General features: G+C 38.4%; 1 protein-coding gene across 6 annotated transcripts in view; it reads right to left on the bottom strand.

Moving 5' to 3' along the window:
- Nucleotides 1–1,029: 1,029 nt before the first annotated feature.
- The window catches only part of LOC117400235 (microtubule cross-linking factor 1), an 81,879-nt gene continuing 64,643 nt past the window's right edge, over nucleotides 1,030–18,265 (bottom strand). For 3 of the 6 annotated variants that reach the window (XM_033999855.3, XM_033999857.3, XM_059022037.1), the window contains 5 exons: nucleotides 16,094–16,345; nucleotides 14,365–14,670; nucleotides 11,973–12,049; nucleotides 9,519–11,079; nucleotides 1,030–2,111 (listed from right to left, as the gene is read on the bottom strand). In XM_033999855.3, the coding sequence (XP_033855746.3) occupies nucleotides 1,902–2,111; nucleotides 9,519–11,079; nucleotides 11,973–12,049; nucleotides 14,365–14,670; nucleotides 16,094–16,345 (2,406 nt within the window). In that variant the 3' untranslated portion in view covers nucleotides 1,030–1,901. Of the gene's footprint in view, nucleotides 2,112–5,459; nucleotides 5,519–6,666; nucleotides 6,725–9,518; nucleotides 11,080–11,972; nucleotides 12,050–14,364; nucleotides 14,671–16,093; nucleotides 16,346–18,265 lie in introns of all 6 variants that reach the window. The other 3 variants (XR_009328403.1, XM_033999858.3, XM_033999856.3) reach the window with 3 other exon arrangements.

The raw sequence follows: 18,265 nt of genomic DNA, 5'->3' as shown, positions 1-18,265 counted from the left end.
CCTGAGAAGCGGCCCTGGGCCTATGGCAGCAAACTCCTAAGGCTGCTGCTCGGCTTGTGGCTTAGTCTGAGGCTTTCGTCTCTGCACCGGGCAGCAGAACCTATTAAAGCCTCTGCGGCGAGTAGCTGCGGGCCTGTTCCGGTCTCTGAGATTGCTGGGGCCTTGGGCGCCAGTTTGCCGCTGGTTTGAGGACCGGTGGTGGTTGCTTGCGAAGCAGACAAACCAGCTCTTTCATGGATTCCTGCGTGCGAGGGACCACATAGTTTTGTGTTGAGTAATTAACATGTTTTATTCCATTTAATGAATAACTAACGTTACATTTCTTAAAGGTAATTACTCGAAAACATTCGTTTCAGCACACCCCTAAGAAATGTATCCATTTTTGACTCGCGAAACGATGCACAGGATAATTTGGATGTACTCCATCAAACACTGAAAGCAAATTCAGATTCACTACTTATTCCATGGTTTTGTAGATATAACTTGTAATTCTAACTTGTTGCATTCTATCATATTGTATTTTAGTATTATTACTTGCACGTACTGTAAACTATACTGTATTTAAATATTAATCTTGCATTGTAACCCTGTCCTGACCTGTAACTCGACTTGGATAAAGGATAAAGGTGTCTGCCAAATACATAAATACATAAATAAACAAATAAATAAATAATAATAATGTAGTTATCCCGGCCTACACTCGGTGATAACCCCAATCGCTCACCCTGGTTACACATGCAGTTGTGAGGATTCCTCTCCCTCACCTCCAGGATTACAGAAGACAGAACGAACACCAAACAAAAGAAGAACAAAGAAACTGGCTTTTGAAAACAAGGCCATAACAAAACAAATTGTAACTGCATTTTAATGGGAATTTGTAACTGTTTCCTTTTGAGTCACAGCCCATGGCTTGTGATATAACCTCATTGACTTTTTATTTACATTTTTACCTATTGTATGCTGTATTACACAATGTGTGTATTTACTGGGCTCCTACTCCTACTGTAGATCAAAACAAAAAACAATTGCTTGTTGTAAATACATATTTTCTTTTTATTACCAGTTAACCATAGTCTTTCACAGACTTTTTTAACAACATCCATTACATTTTTTTACTACCCCATACAATTTTTCCCCCAAAAAAGAAACTTTTTAAATAATAAACTGTACAAAGACAGTCATACTGTTACAATAATTTTGTTTAAAAATCTTTTTATATGCAAATAAAGTTACAATAAAATTACAGTACAGGATGAACCTTACAACATTATTACAGTGATATTCAGTGACTCATATTACGAGTGATGGTGGAGTACAGTAGCCTTATATACATGCACTAAAGTGCTAGGAACCCAAAGGCATGCAAATCAAGTATTGTACCATAGTGCACATCTATCTTCTTAAGATGTCCCAGCTTTATAATCCACTTGTCATTTAAAGTATGTCATCTGTCAATGCACAATTTCCCTGTATCCCTTCAAGACTATAATAGACATTAAAGTAAATACATCTTTGACATCAAATTTCACCACCTTTGTTGATATGCAGCAGTTTTAAGTTTAGGCAGTCAGGATACTGAGAGAGACATTCCACTTTCGTAACCTGAAAAAACAGACGTCTCATAACAACATATTAAAAAAATAAGATGGAGTGTGTAATATATATATATATATATATATATATATATTACAACCAAGAAACTACGTTTTTACAGGCACATTTTTTGTAGTTGTTACAGAACACGGCCCATTGTTTGTTGTTTGTGTTTTTCTCCTGTTACATTCATTGTGTTTCTTCCCATCGGTACTTGAACTCTGCTTGAGTGAGTTTGTGGCACTGTCACACAAGGAGGCTGTTTTCGGCTAGTGAGGCTGAGGCAGAGACTCAGAGTAGGTGAGGCTTCATGCAGGCTTGTGTTCCTGGCTCGGTTCTTCTGGTTCCAGTTGCTGCTGCTCCTCTGGGAAAAAGAACCGTTTGGAAGGCCTGGACCACTGAGGCGAGGCTGACGGGGAATGAGAGGCCCACCTGGAGGGCGGGCGGCGGTTTGCTGGCCTTGCTGGTCTCAGGAAACACGACTCCAAAGGAGGAGCTACTGAAGAACAGGGCAGCTCCTTTTGAAAATGAAAAAAAATGAGTTAGAAAGATTTTCCAGGTAGGAACTACAAGGGACTGACTTGAAATAAATTATTATAGAACCAGAATAGCCCGAAATGAGATGCCTCGTCTCCTTTCATATGGAATTGACAACTTTTTAATTTTTTTTTTTAAAACTGTTGTTAGAGGCTTGTATCTTGTTGCATTTTATACAATAAGGTTTTTTTTAAAATCTCAATTATGATGTCCTACAAATCCTGGAGCAACTGCAGTTTTGCAAACAAATCCTGAGGCCAACACCACAACAATACTATACTAAAAAAAAAAAAAAAAAAAAAAAACCTCATTATTCTAATTAGGAATTATTCTAATTAACAATTATTATTATTAACAATTATTATAACTAAGGATTATTATTATTATTATTATTATTATTATTATTATTATTATTATTATTATTATAGCTCCTTAGAGCAGTCTTAACTCCCTTGTTAGATTAAAATGCAACACCAAGCCTACAGAGAGGACATTTTTTAAATGTAGATTGACCTAAAACAGATATATTCTGATTGTTCCAAAAAAGTAAGAAATCGTCTGCCAGTCAGACATTCCATTTACTCTGGGAATCACTTCTAATAGTTGTTTTCTACAGACGTGTCTTGTAATCACTGTAGTCTGTAGCTGTGGGCTATAAGCATAGTATTATTATACAGGCTTAGGTTTTATTTTGTATATACATGCAACTAAATATAAATCGGGATATGCTCTATAAATAGTTAGGTGGTCAGATGCTAGGAAACACAGGAACAAAGACATTGACAAAATGAAATAAAAGGAGTTAGACAAGGTTAAACGGGTGAAAAGTATTGACAAGCTAAAAATAAATCCTTCCACTCAGCTTGTCTTCAGGGAAACAACTATGGTTTACAGAGATGATGTTACATGTAATCCTAATCGTGCACACAAAATATTGAACAATATGCTTGTATATTCTGAATTTTCAATATTTTGCAAACTGTAGTGCTTTCTCCATCTTTACTTTAGCCTAAAATAAATTCAAATGACAGCCCTGCTATTTTAATGATAAACAGAGACAAGACTATGCACTGTATTTGTATTGAACTTCTGAGTCTTGTTACTAAATCACCCCTGGAGAAAAACACCAGTGAGAATAACTCTTTCAAACCTGCAGACCATGCTAGGAGTATGAGAAAGACCAACCCATTCACTGATATATATATATATATATATATATATATATATATATATATATATATATATATATATATATATATATATACTACTGTGCAAAAGTCTTAGACATGTTGCATTTTTCTACTCTGATGCATTATGAGCATCAACAATTTACTCAAAGCCTCCACTAGTGTTTTCTTTTATTTTTTTCTTTCAAATTTAGTAGTCGCCAATTATTTTTTTTATTATTTTCTCCCAATTTAGAATATCAAATTATTATATAAGCACAGCTACTACCCCTGCACTGACTCAGGAGCAGCGAAGACGAACACATGCTGTCCTCCAAAGCGTGTGCCATCAGCCGACCGCTTCTTTTCACACTGCAGACTCACCATGCAGCCTCGGAGCTACAGCGTTGGAGGACAATGCAGCTCTGGGCAGCTTACAGGCAAGCCCGCAGGCACCCGGCCTGACTACAGGGGTCGCTGGCGCGCGGTGAGCCGGGGACACCCAGGCTGACCTAAACCCTCAAGTCCTGGGTTTGTCAATTATAGATGATGATTCTCTGTACTTGTTGATTATGCTGCGGATACCACACTTTGAAAATCAAGTGATGCAAGCTATTTCATTCAATGTTTTTACTGTATGTAAGTCAAGGTTGTTATAATAGTAGAAAACATTAGTGGAGGCTTTGAGTAAATTGCTGATGCAGAGTAGAAAAATGCAACGTGTCTAAGACTTTGGCACAGCAGTGTATATATATATATATATATATAGACACACACACACATTATTCTAGGGCAGCCTTTCTGTAAGGTTCAGATTTATTATAGTTAAATGGCAATAGATCATTAAAACCTCAAGTGCCATGCTACTACTGTATAGCACTTCTGTAACAGCACACTCTTTGATTTCATTCAGACCTTACTCAGCTGTACTAATGGGTTATAAGACCAGGGGTTGTGCTGATACTTGTATTTTCAGAGTAATTACCTTTAAAAAGTATGTGTCAGCAGGTATTTAATCAAAACACATCTATCTATGATGTGTTTCAAAACAAGAAAAGCTGCCCTTCCTTCATCTTTACAACTGAGTACCAATCAATGGCAATTAACTTCAGCATTGGGTATTTTAAAAGACAATTTGCAGTGAATATTCCTCTCACCTGGGACGCTGACACATTTATTGCTGTTCTGCTGTACCGAGGCCATAAACCGACAGTGAAAATATGTCGCAAAACTAGCAAATGCAACTCATTCACCACGTAAACATGACCTTTCGTTAAACCTTACTCAAGCTACCACTGTGGAAACTGGGTTATGTATTTCTTTGACAAATTTAAAATCAAAGATAACAACCTGCCCAGGACTAAAAACCGACAATTCCCTGCAGAGATGATGCATTTCTGGAAAAATACGAAAAGGATCAAAGAAAGTTTTAGTTAGTTTGATCACGACAGGTTCTATATTAATTAAAACTGTCAGATAGTTATTGACTGGTACTCAGTAACTGTGTAAATAAGGGAAGCTGAGGGACCACATATTTCTGTGTTGAGTAATTAGCATGTTTTATTCCATTTAATGAATAACTAACAACTTTACATTTCTTAAAGGTAATTACTCAGAAAATATTATTTTCGGCACACCCCTAATAAGCACCCCATTCTACAAGTGTGGGATAAGCTCCATTATGGCACATTAAAAATCAAAAATGATGGGACAAAATATTTGCTGAAAATCTGTTTTTGAATGTTATATATGTGGACCCTTTATTAGGATGAAACATATGAGGAAGGCCTTTTGTTAAATTACACATTCAGTTTTTCGTGATGTACTGGCAAAATGGCTGCATGCATCAATAATGTTTTGTGGTTATGAATGAATTCTTAATTTCAACATTATGTTAATTATGCACAGGGATAAATGTAAAACAAACTGAACAAAAAACAGAAGCAAGAAATATGTGTCTTCGTTTACAAACACAGCTGAAAAGGTGATTATTGGGTTAAGGATATAGTAGGATAAGAAAGTACAGTTTGATGGAAACGCAAAACAGTGTCACACATGAAAGGGGTTGTGAACCAGCAGTCTGAAAACCTAAAGGGAGACAGTGTAGCCAGGTGGTTAGCACAAAGCACTAACAGCCAGGGCAGAATCCTGACAGCAACTCACTTAAAATCTCTGTGACTCGGTCCAGCCCAGTAATAAAAAGGGGTTGAAGCCAGTCCACACTGAAACAAGATGTTGCATCTCAGCTGGGATACACTGGGTTAAATCATTTCTAAATTGAACAAAAAAGATGCTGGAAACACACGTCACAAGCATACTTCTGCTTAACCCTTACACTTAAGGAGACTCCCGCTTAGAATGACTACGACGTGACGCAGTATAATACAGAACAGCCACTGTACACTGCAAAAGTACAATATAATTCAGTTTAATTTCTATTTTTATTTATTTACAGGTAATTGGATGAACAAACAGCAATCAACAAAATCACAAGATGAATTAATCATTTAGGATGACAGGATTACATTTTGAGCATTCAGTATTTGTTTTGGGCTAAATGTCATCTTCACTACATTATTCATCCAATTGGAGTATGCATTGCAGTGCACTTAATAGTGTGCATGAGTCAATGCTGTGTGATAGTGTTATTAAAATAAAATACAATTATACTGTATACCAGTTAAGATTTACATTTAAACCGGGTTTTAATAAATATGTATTAATAATATTTCCAATCAATACAATAGAAATCATTTGGGGAATCCTTTGAGGGAATATTTTAAAAGGGCTCAATTTATAATGATGCATCATAGCCAAACTGAACAGTTGGCAGTTTTGCTTAATAGAAATATGCATTACATAACGCCTATGAAGGCATTATAGTTTTTCCTCGTTTCCCATTAAGAAAAGAGCTGCGTTATCTGCCTTCGAGATTAAGTCTTACACCTGTCCAGCAGAGTGTGGGGAGTTTGATTAACAAGCAAAGCCAAGAGGCTCCGAGACTATAATAACACAGCCCCATACAGCGCTGTGCACATGGTATTTAGATTGCTTGTTGCACAGTGTTTACATGTTCAGTTTTTTTTTATTCAGAAGGAAGCAAAATATACACAAATGGGTATGGCTGAACGGCTCAAACTTCAAAGCCATACTCTGTGATGACGGTGGTGAGATTCAACTGTATCATTAGCCCTACAGTATGCAACTCTGGATCTAACCACTGGAGATATGACTAAGTGGGGTACTTTGCTGTTTTATAATTACGGCATGCATAGTTTCATGTAAAGCAATAGTCCGGTACTTTTTTTGTTTGTGTATCGCGTGAACGGAGCCAACATAGAGTTCAGAAAAGAGGAATAAAGGAACTTACAGTCGTGACACAAGCAGGGTTAGAATCCCCAGGGAGCGGTTAGTAACACAGTTTGGTTCTGGATTGCGCATACAGAAAAAAAGACCAGACAGATTGGAAAGGAAGAGAAAATTAGAGTGAAAACAATTAGTCTGGAAATTAAAAAAGAAAAAGAGATTCAATCTCTAACAGGATGGACAAAGGCTTGTAGCGATGTGGACTCCACCACTGCTAAAATATAGTGAAAAAGAGCTTGAGTTCACGGAGGGCAAGAGGTCACTGGCAGGTGAACTCCTGTAAAAGCATTTGGGGTGTAATAGGAAGGCATGTTTAGTTGTGTGTCTAGATGGCTCTGCTAACAAAGATCTTGATGCAACAATGCCTTCTTCACAAGAAACAATTTCAGTGGTGGGATTAACTAGATTCTGTGAACTATGATGTAATTTTCAATTAAATATTCAGTGTACATATTACAGTAAGTGGTCCAATGGCTACTTAGTCCTTGCTTGTCGTTTAGGAGAACCCTCCCACAGGGGTCTGTGAACTAGTCTACACAAATAAATGAGCTTTAAATGTGCCCTCACATAACCTTTGAAAAGTATTTCAGTAGTTTGATTTTCACATGCTTTACTTAAACCACGCATTATTCAATATCAAATGACTCATGGTGTTAGTATGCAGTTTAAGCTATCTTTATACCAGGCCTTTCATTAAGCAGCAGCCAAGTGAGAAGTTAATAATTGTTTAAGTGCATCAAGAATCAACTAATCATGCCTGCCAATTAGCAAATATAAGATAATGGGCATTCAGTAGCTGTGAAGAAATTGTTGTTTTAAATGCCATAGTAAAACCCACCCAGCTTTACTGGTACTATCAAATAATACAAAAACATGCTACACCAGCATCTTTATTTCTTACTTGAACTCCTAGCAAGAGATCTGTTTTTGTCCCATTATGTGATTTGGAAAGCCCCAAAAGCAAACCAAGACTTTTTTTTTTCTTTTCTTTTATTTTTTTAAGTATTGTTTAGTTGGAACTGGTAATAAAAAACAAAATGTTCTGGTAGACTTGATATTGAGTGAAATCATAGGGATAGCAACATAAACCATTATGTACTGCTTTACAAAGTCATTGATATGATTACAAATGTAAACATTTTCTTTACAGTTCAGCCACATGTAATTCTTATTTTGACACACTATGCCGGCAATCAATTCCAGTCACGTTTTTTTAAAACTAGAATATTAGCTGGAGAATGAATCATAGCTGGAGTCATTCCGCTTCGGGTGCTAAAGGGTAATTTTTTCCACAGCCATCAAATAATGCATAAAACCATAAACTACAGATCAAAGTCTTGTTAACATTGTATATTCTGTCTGCTATCAAATGCCACTTTCACTTTCTACCTTTCAAGACTTCTCTTCTTCAGGCGTAAGTGAAAATTGAAAGATTTACAAGGTTTAAATTTGCAAAAAATTTAAGATTTTGGAACAATAAAAGCCATAATACACATATTTAATCTAAGAGTGAAACTAGACACATTACATTTTGCAATTCCTACTTTAAACATTATTAATATTCTATTTGGCTCTATATTGTGAAAAGGAAGCCCAATTTGACTGAGCCATTTGATGAAGCACCATTTCTGAATGACACTTTATCTGTAGTGTGTTGCTTACAGATACTCTGTCATTCAGAGACATCGCCAGAATGCTAATCTTGGAAGGGTGGGGGGGGGGTCTGAAATGGTTCCTTACCAATATCACCTACGGTCATTACTAGTCTACAACCAGGGTCTTCCTGCTCAATAAAGCCTTAAGAATGCACACAGGGCCTCATTATGAAAGGGCACTAAACATTATGGTGCACCGTAATTGCAATTAGTGTGCATGTTCAAGATTTCCGTATTTGCTATTGCAATTGTATTCATTATCACATGAAATAGTGGGCCTATTATGCCGCACACTGATTTTATTGTGCCAATAAATGTGATTTGTATGGTAATGCATGATAGTGTATTTAAATGAGGCACCCTGCTCTGAATAATGAGATGATCTTTATTCATACCGTAATTAGTTTGGAAACCAGGCTTTAACCACTGATAGGCGCACTATTTAAACCTATTTTTCTCAGCTGAAATCTATCTGGCATCATGGAGGCATTACTTGCCTTAAAGTTTTCATATAAAGCAGTGAAAATTACATTTAAATAACTGGTTTAAACGTGAATAAACGTGAATGAATGTTATAATTCTCTTAGATTTTATTTTATAGTTCATTACATTGGTAAATAATGGAGTGGTTAAATAAAACACTGGACCAAACAAGGTATTATAATTTAAAACAACCACCATCACCAGAATTTCTAACTCCTCTGTGTGCAGTTTTAGTATACACCTGGACTGCTGGGGCTTTTTATATCACAGTGGTCACGGGTAAGTTTCGGACATGATCGTGCACATTAAATTATCACTCACAATACATGTAGTGTGGTCGCTATGGTATGTAAATTAGCCAAATAGTGTGCACATAAATGAATGCGTTCTCTGTTAGTAAATGGGACAGTACATTTAGATATATGGTGCACGTTAGGCTCACTAGTTAATGTGCATGTTACAGCTACATTTAGTGCCCTTTTGTAAATGAGGCCCATGTTGTACCACTTCACAAACTTTATTCAGTCTGTTTGAATTTGAGATCCTATAAACTGTTTCTTTAACAGCTAGTACAGCTGCATGCACAAAACAATATTACCTTTAGCATGCTATTAATATACATAAAAAATACCATATTAATACGTTTTCTTTAAAACTATTTTATTTTAAATAGAATAGCTTAAAGCAAAATAAATATAAAAATAAATGAAAAATGTACCTCAATGGATCCCTGTTGAACTTTGTCAGCTTCCACTGGCCTGCTATCCTTACTGAGGTTTGTTTGGCAACTGGAAGGAAGCTTTTTTTCATCTCTGAAGGCCTGCTCAAGAAGTCTTTTATTAAGTATTCTGGCAGCGTTTTCTGCAATGGTATAGCCTGGAGGAGCAGATAAGTCCTGTCTAATGCTAATTACCTCTGGGGTTCTTTCCCCTTGAGACTCTACAATCAGTTGTACAGGACTGGGAGACCTGCCCTGGGCATTCTTCAGGTACTCCTGAACCACCCCGTAATTAGACTTGAGCTCCTCAACTTTGGGCTCTTCTGGCCTGGGCTCTGCAGACCTGGAGCAGCTAGGGGACTTTATGAACTTCTGCAGGGTGTCATACACCACAGGCGTGTGATCAATGATGTTGAAGAGGCTGGACAGCCCGTCGTTGATGGTGGTGTGGACGGGGCTGTCCCTGGTGGTGGTTGACCGGGCCCAGGCTGACTCGCTGTACCCTTTCTGAGGTGTGGTCGGCATGGCAGGCTTGTTGTTGGGCTGGTCCACTTTGGCTGGAATTTTGCGCTGGAGCTTTGGGGAGCCGTACTTGGGGGAGCAGCAGGGGCGGTCAAACTTGCTCTGAATGACTGGGGAGAACTGCATTTTCCTTAAGCTCCTTGATGGGGATGAGACAGGGGTTGAGCCTCCCTTCGGTGTTAAGCATTTGTGAGGACTGCTGGTGATGCTTCTCAATGTTTCCGTCTGGAGGCTGACGCTGATGGTTTGGGTTGTTTGGGTTCCCCTAGTACTGAAACTATTGGTCTGGCAGGCAGTGTCCTTAAACTGGCGCTCCACGGAGTTGGAACGGATAGCATTCCTTACAGAGAAAGCTACCTCCTTCATGTCATCGCTCAGGTTCCTAGACAGCCCCAGGTCGTGTAGAGAGGAGGCAAAGCCAACTGTAGAACAGATAGGGTGCTCTATAGGATGGAGTCCACCCTCAAGGAGTTCTTTGTGGTGTTTGGGCAGCTCACAAGGCCACCTCCGAAACACTTCTTCCGACCCTCCTTTGGCATCACTCCCTTTGGCCACAGAGAACATGGAGTCGGGGTCCACCACAGGCTTTCCCTCACTTTCGGAAAGTACTGTGCTGTCAAATTTACGAACAACCGGGGGGCTGTGGAAGACCCGGACCCCAATTTTTTCAGATTCCATGCTGCTCCTCAGTGGTTGCTTTTGGCAGTGCTCTGGGCTGGTCGTAGTGTTTGTCGTCATTGTGACACTCGTAGTAAGGAACCATGATGAAGCTTGGAATGGATTTGAAGTCTGTTCTATCTTCCTGCCCTCTGTCCTTTCTGCCCAGGCCTCAACTGGCTTCTCAGCAGGTCCACTTTGGCCCAGCGCAGTGTAGTCCCAGCTCTTGTTATGGAACTCCTCAATGTACTTCAGGTCATCTGGCGACAAAGGAGGAGTCACCTCACCCTTCACACTGTCCCCATGCATGCTCTTATCAGGGAGGAATGGAGAGCTGTCCATCAGGCTCTGGAACTCAGACATGGAACAAACTGACTTTGCTCTGAAACCAAGGGAGTAAAATAAAGATAAACCAATACATTCCAATGTGTATGTCACCAAAGGGTATGGAATAAGTTGCACAAAGTTAGAACCAAGTATCCCACTATCAAACTTATTAACCTTATATTATATTAAGCATTATATCCTCTTGCTTTCTTGGTACAGTATAACATGTTTTATTGGCCAATATAAGCCTAATACTCCACTTATAAATAGTTTATTGGATTATTCAAGTGTCACTTTTTAGTTAAATTAGTGTAATGTGTCCGTTTACACATAGGGTTAAGTATGTAATCGAAATCTTTGACATTCATATAGGAGGTTGGTGATCCAGTGGTTAAAGAAAGGGGCTTGTGACCAAGAGGTTGCCAGTTCAATCCTAGCCACTGACTCGCTATGTGTGACCCTGAGCAAGTCACTTAACCCCCTTGTTCTCCGTCCTTCGGATGAGACGTAAAACCGAGGTCCTATTGTAAGTGACTCTGCAGCAGCAGTTGTGATGCATAGTTTTCCCCCCTAGTCTCTGTAAGCAGCTTTGGATAAATGTCTGCTAAATGACTAATTCATAATAATAATTATAATAATAACTAACCCCCAATGTGGCTTGAAGAAAAAAAAAGACAAATCACTGTTAAAATCAGAACATAATTAATGAAGGGTGATACAATACTACAACAGCAATGTGATCATAAACAGCAAAGTAAATGACCCCAGTAGAAACATTCATTGGGTCAGTGAGGGGAATGCTTAATTTAATGTTCTGCAGTGCTTAAATTAAACCTATTTAATCTGTTCTCCCTAATAAGCACTTGGGTTACAGAGAGATTATCCATTTCAGGATGAGTGGATTCAATAAGAGATCTGAGTCAAGCTGTCAATTAAAAATTATTTTACCTTAGAAGATTTCCTGTTGGCATATCTTCTTGTTGATATGAGGCTAGATCCTTTGCGTCAGCTATTTCATTCAGAGCCTAAAAGGAAATCACAACTTTTTAAATCATTGGAAGCCATACGTTTTGACACCCTGGGCAGGATTTTCAAAAAACAGTATTACTGTATCAAACGCGTGGTATAATAATGAGAGCTTTATCAGCAAGTGATTTTCAAATGAAATGTGTTAATTAAATCAATCCATTAATGCTTTGAAATTGAGTCGATGAGGTAGTTAATGAACGCACTTCTCGTTAAAAAGCTTAATTGTCGCAGGGCACGTACATCACTTCCTGTCTCAACGACTAAATAAGGGGAACTCTTTAATCAAAATGTACGTTAACGAGATCAAGAAAAATTAATGGAAGTATAATTCGCTGTTATGGAAACTACTACCATATAGCCAGATGGCTCTCACATGCGAGCAACAGCCAAATGGAAATGAAATAAAAAATAATGGGAGTATGTTTGTATGTATGTATGTATGTATTTAATAGAGAGAGAGAATACATGCATGTTTCCAGTCATAGGTGGGTTTCACAATCACGTCACATTAAGTTCTAGCCAAAATTGTAGATATTTATTACTGCCAAAGCTTTATCTTTTCACCTATTTATTCTCCCCATTGCCACTGTACTATTCATGCACCCCTTCCTGTGATGTCATCAGGTAGTGTGTTCCGGGCTTAAGGTTACAAATTGTTAAAACAAGTGAACAAATCTCATTCATAACCACAAGCATATAAAAGTCTAAAATATTTTCAAAACTATAAATATTGAATTATCTAGGTACTCTGTATCGTGGGCTTACTTATTTAACTTGGCTGGCTTCACAGACACCAATTAGCAGTAATATTGTAAAGTCAAGATTAGTGCAAATCAACTTTCAAGGACAACACATATTCTTGTATCATTTACCAAGACAAAACTTTAAAATACACTCAAAACACAAAGTTGTGAACACTTACAAATTGACCGGCCAACCAAATGCACCACCAGAAAGAGGGATCCTGGCTATTGTACATAACATGAAGATCAGACACTGACAATTCTACTTCCTCAAAAGGACCAGATAAGTCCTGTCTAATGCTAATTACATCTGGGGAATTTTACCAGAAGACGTTTTGTTTTCTTTTTCTTTTTTTTTTTTTTTAATAAATTTAGTCGTTGCCAATTATTTTTATTATTTTCTCCCAATTTGGAATGGCCATATTTTTATTATGCTCAGCTCATCGCTACCACCCCTGCGCTGACTCGGGAGGGCGAAGACGAACACACACTGTCCTCCGAAGCGTGTGCTGTCAGCTGACCGCTTTTTTTCACACTGCGGACTCACCATGGAGCCACCCAAGTGCTACAGCGTCGGAGGACAATGCAGCTCTCAGGCAGCTTACAGGCATGCCCGCAGGCGCCTGGCCAGACTACAGGGGTCGCTGGTGCGCGGTGAGCCGAGGACACCCTGGCCGACCTAACCCTCCCTCCCCCCGGGCGACGCTTGGCCAATTGAGCGCCGCCCCCTGGGAGCTCCCGTCCTCGGTCGGCAATAGCCTGGACTCGAACTCGCGACGTCCAGACTATAGGACGCATCCTGCACTCTACGCAAGTGCCTTTACTGGATGCGCCACTCGGGAGCCCGACGTTTTGTTTTCTTAATATTATTCCTCAAATTACATGTGTTGACCTTTGTGAATAAATGAAATCACTGGAAATAACTCGTTTTAGACGTATGAACACGGTATTAATATGTTCTGTATAGCGATGTCCTGATCATGAGTCTCGATGAGTACCATTTGGTGTGTCTTTTTTCACATGTGGTAGTATGACCTCCTTTGGATTTATCACAGCTTCTAGATCACTTGTTATATAATGTACAAGCTGGTTGCACAAGTCTGGGGGATATCATTGATATCTGTTGCCACATTTATCAACACATTTCACCTGCTCCTTGCTAGAAGACTTCTTTTTGCCAACCTCTTCAACTCCAGTAATGTTTGACTGGTTTCAGAAATGGAATCTGGGATTTGGACCAAAACCCTTTTCCACCTCATTGTTTCTAGGCCAACATTTTGCAAAATTATATTATTTAAAAGTGTTCATGTTATGGAAGGTATTAACTATATATATATATATATATATATATATATATATATATATATATATATATATATATATATATATATATATATATATATACACACACACAATCTAGATATTGTGTCCAAATATTCTGCATACCACTGTACAGGAAGCTGATATTTTTGTATGGATTTTGAGCTGCAGTATAACAAACACCTATAACAAAAGAGATCCACCTACTGCACAGTATAAAGTGTACATAGATAATCCTGATATTGTACCTCATTCAAGCAAGGAAACTTCTTTTCACTCTCCAGCCTAGACAGTGGGGGCACCTCACTCTCACTTAAAGAATCGAGGGACAAGGCCTCCAGAAACAGGTTTTCAGTGGCACGGAACCTGTCGCTTTCCTTCAGATTCATTGACCCTGAGTCCCCTTCAAAATGCTCGTCTGAGTCCGAGTATGACCTGGAGGCCACTGGTGGATTCCTGTGGGCACTGTCCTGTGGAGAAAACACACTCAGCCCAGCCTCCTTCTGGTCAACTAAGAACATCTCCCCTTTCCTTGTATTTGGTTCTTTCTGCAGCTGCAAACCCAAAGCAAAAAGAGAACAAATACAGGGGGCTGCATTCAGAACAAAACATGGTCCACCATAACTTTTGTTAAATGCCAGAACAAGAACTTTAAATGTCAATTATGCATTTAAAAAAGGTGCAATCATAAACACAAATAAGGAAGACCCCTGGTCTTTCCACTGTAACAGTGGTTCTTAATCTCTACAAAAGTGCAATGCATATATGCTAAAATGGAATGTTAAATATTTACTATGAAAAAACTGACCCTCCAAACATTACTTACTGGTATTTGTAGTGAATGGCATGCAAAATGTAAAGAATATATAATTTAAATCGATTAAGCACATATATTTTATATAGGGCTGTCAATTAATCGCAGTTAACTTCTGCGATTAATGCGTACATTTTTGGGGAGATTAATTTTAATTTTAACGCTCGTTAATCGCATTGCTGTGTCTTGAGACTTTCGGCACATCGTACTTCAATCCTGGCCGCGGCAACATTGGATTGAGTGCCTGAGTGCAGTTAATAATATAGAAAGTTAGTCACTGAACCGCGTAATGGAGTAAAACACTAAAAATGAATGGCAGGTTTTTTTTTTTTAATGTTTTGACGGCTCACTGGACAGAAAGACTCTTACTTGTCTACTGTCGAAGTGAGTTCCAGTATCACGCACAGTATCACACATGAGTACATCTAGTCTGCTGTGTGCTGGACACGACTTCACTTCTCAGAATACACTAGCAGCTCTTCTGCTACAGAACAATACAACAACAAATGAAACCCACCAATCTTCAACGGAAATTGGTGCAAGCCCATGACTTTTGTTTTTAAAGGAGTAGGCTGTGTTGCTGCTTTTTTTGAGTGTACTATGTAAAGCCTACTAATTTTTCTTGTTTGCAATTTTTGGATATGATGACATTTCCTAGAAGGGCTTGCTTTATCTACATATTTATAATTTTATTAAACAAAATAAATTTATTTCAATCCACAATTACATTTAAAAATAGATATCCTATTTATTCTATTTTCTGATCTCTGTATACTGCTGATCAAGTTTGAACCGCACATTTTATTGTGTTGGTTGTATTTGTAATTTCAAAATGATTGCCGTTAGTAAACTTTAGTGACTGTCTCAATGGGTACATTTCCTGGTTAGAATTTTTTTAGTTTTGAAAAAAAAAAACTGCTGAAATAAATAACTGTAGACATCTGTTTCTTGAAACTTTTTTTCCACAGCCACAAAAGCAAAACTTTTGCTACAAAAGATTATTTGTTTTTGAGAAATTTCTAAAAATTATGAATTTCCATTGGGGTATGGAAACTGTATCTTCAAATACATACAGTATAGAGTCAATGCATTTTGGTCACTAACCATTGTTTCTACTAGGACTGCTACTACAGTTAGGGTTTCCTCCTACAGTTCTACCAAACCTTTTCAGTCTTTTTCTGCATCTCCTTCATTTGCCACTCCCACTCTTGCCTCTCCCTGTTGAACCTGTCCAACATCTCCATCTTCTCCCTGCTCCAGTTCTTCTCACTGTGCTGCAGCTTCCAGCGCAGGTCCATTGCCTCACTGTGGCTCTCTGCCAGGAGCCGCCGGTGCTCCTCCCTCTCCCGCTTAAATGCCCTCTTCATGTCGGCTGAACTCAGATCTCCAAGTGCCTTCTCACCCTTTTCTTCCAGCTGTGTTGGGAAAGAGCGACAGATCAGTACCGTCAGGGGTGGTTCTACCATAAACACCCCCACTTTTTTTTTTTTTTACACCCATCGCGCAGATTATGTAGGCAGCTGGCACAATCCAGATGACAATCGTAAAATCAACTCATTTTTGACTAATCTGCACTGTCACCACACACAACTTCATTGTTAGTAATTACAGGCTAGCAAGAGAGAGACCAGTCCTTTTTTCTCTCTCTGGTAATTTGTAACAATTGTAAATGTTAATGTCATCACTAGTAACCAGAGAGAGAACACTCCAAATTACACTTCCGATGTGAAAAAATGTTCAAATTCAGTGTGCGTTCGTCTAGAGCAGCAGATCACAAACCTCATTGTTTGCAGACTACCTTATTTACCTTACTGAAAAAAGCACAAAAAATGATATATATATAATGTAGCGTCAGAGTGGGTCATAATATCATTCTGTTTATGAAATTAACAGAATTGTAATATACAGAGGGGGATCCTAAACCATTCTCTGTGTCTACTTGGTTTCTTGTCACAAACTCCCCAACTGACAAAGCATACTTTTATAAAGAGTCATAAACTAAATACTGAACAAGTGGTTTATCTTCACCAACATTGAATAAATCCTTTGGCGCCGGCAGTGTCTTTTAAAAGGTGAAGCCTGATGGTTTTGAATGCCTTGACACTACTGAGAGAGAACAGGACACCTCATAAATACAGCCGTTAGGGGTCGAAACAGTGGACCAATTGAGAATACTGGGACATCTCGGAATGAGAACAACCAATGGGAAACACCCCACGTGGCCTCGGGCACAGTCCACAATAAACAAACTATCCAATCACAGGGGTGAAGAGAGAATTACAAAATAACAAGCGCAACTTTCAAACAGCAATCCTGGCACGAAACCCAAGGCTCTTGACACACAAACAAGTCTCTGAACTTTGACAATCTGAAGACCCAGCCTGCGACGGACTTGAACAGAGATACCGTTTTCAGAAACTCTGATACAAAATAACTACTCTAGTATTTGCCTTGGTGTGGGAGTCTGTAGAGTAAGACGTCTAAAATCCTAAAAGTACTTGTAATAAAATCTCTAACTAAGCTCAGATTGATCGCCAGAGAAAGAGCTGGATGAACATTTGAAGTCGACAGAGATTGAAATATATTCAGTCTTGTATTAGCTAGCAGTGCTGGAGTTTGTGGTCGAATATCCCAGACATAACCGGATGAAGAGTGCATGTATTGGTGGAGGAATTGCTGTTTCAGTGGAATACCTAAATAGTTAATGACTCTTGTTTTTGCAAAAACAATTATTTAGTCCCCTGGTAAGGAGACACAAAAAGCAAAGACAGACCCCGGAACCTGGAATTTCTCTGCCAACAGGAAAACCTTCAAGCGCCTGTTTTGCTGAAGACACAGATCAGCTGAAGGAGGAGCAAAAATCCATTAAGTATTCAACACATAGTGTTTTACCCTCTTATGAACTCGAGAATAAGCCAACCTTAAAATAAAATTAACGTTTTGTTTGAGGTAGAATGTAAGAAAAGCATTATTGCTTTCAATTCATGCTCTGAGTTAATGAACACTACAGTATGTTTGTTGTATTGATTTATACAAATTGATGTGGGTTTTACAAGGCAATTATAATTTTGCGTTTAAAGCTAGAATACAAATTAGCTGTCTTGATAGTAGACAATTCTCGTAAGGTTGTCTGAACGATAAGAGGTTATCTGACAAGAGTGAGAATTGCTTTCTGAACCAAAACCTCGATATGAGACTGATTTAACAATGCTTTGATTTTAAATATTAATGAAAGCAAGTATTTGTGTTACTAATGATACCCCCTTCGTCTTAAATAACTGTCAGGAGTGCAGTTGTAACCTTTAAGAGAATCTCCCATAGATTGCTTTGGATCA

Source organism: Acipenser ruthenus, chromosome 4, assembly GCF_902713425.1.
Source record: "Acipenser ruthenus chromosome 4, fAciRut3.2 maternal haplotype, whole genome shotgun sequence".
Lineage (NCBI taxonomy): Eukaryota > Metazoa > Chordata > Actinopteri > Acipenseriformes > Acipenseridae > Acipenser > Acipenser ruthenus.
This window is presented reverse-complemented; position numbering and strand designations above follow the sequence as displayed.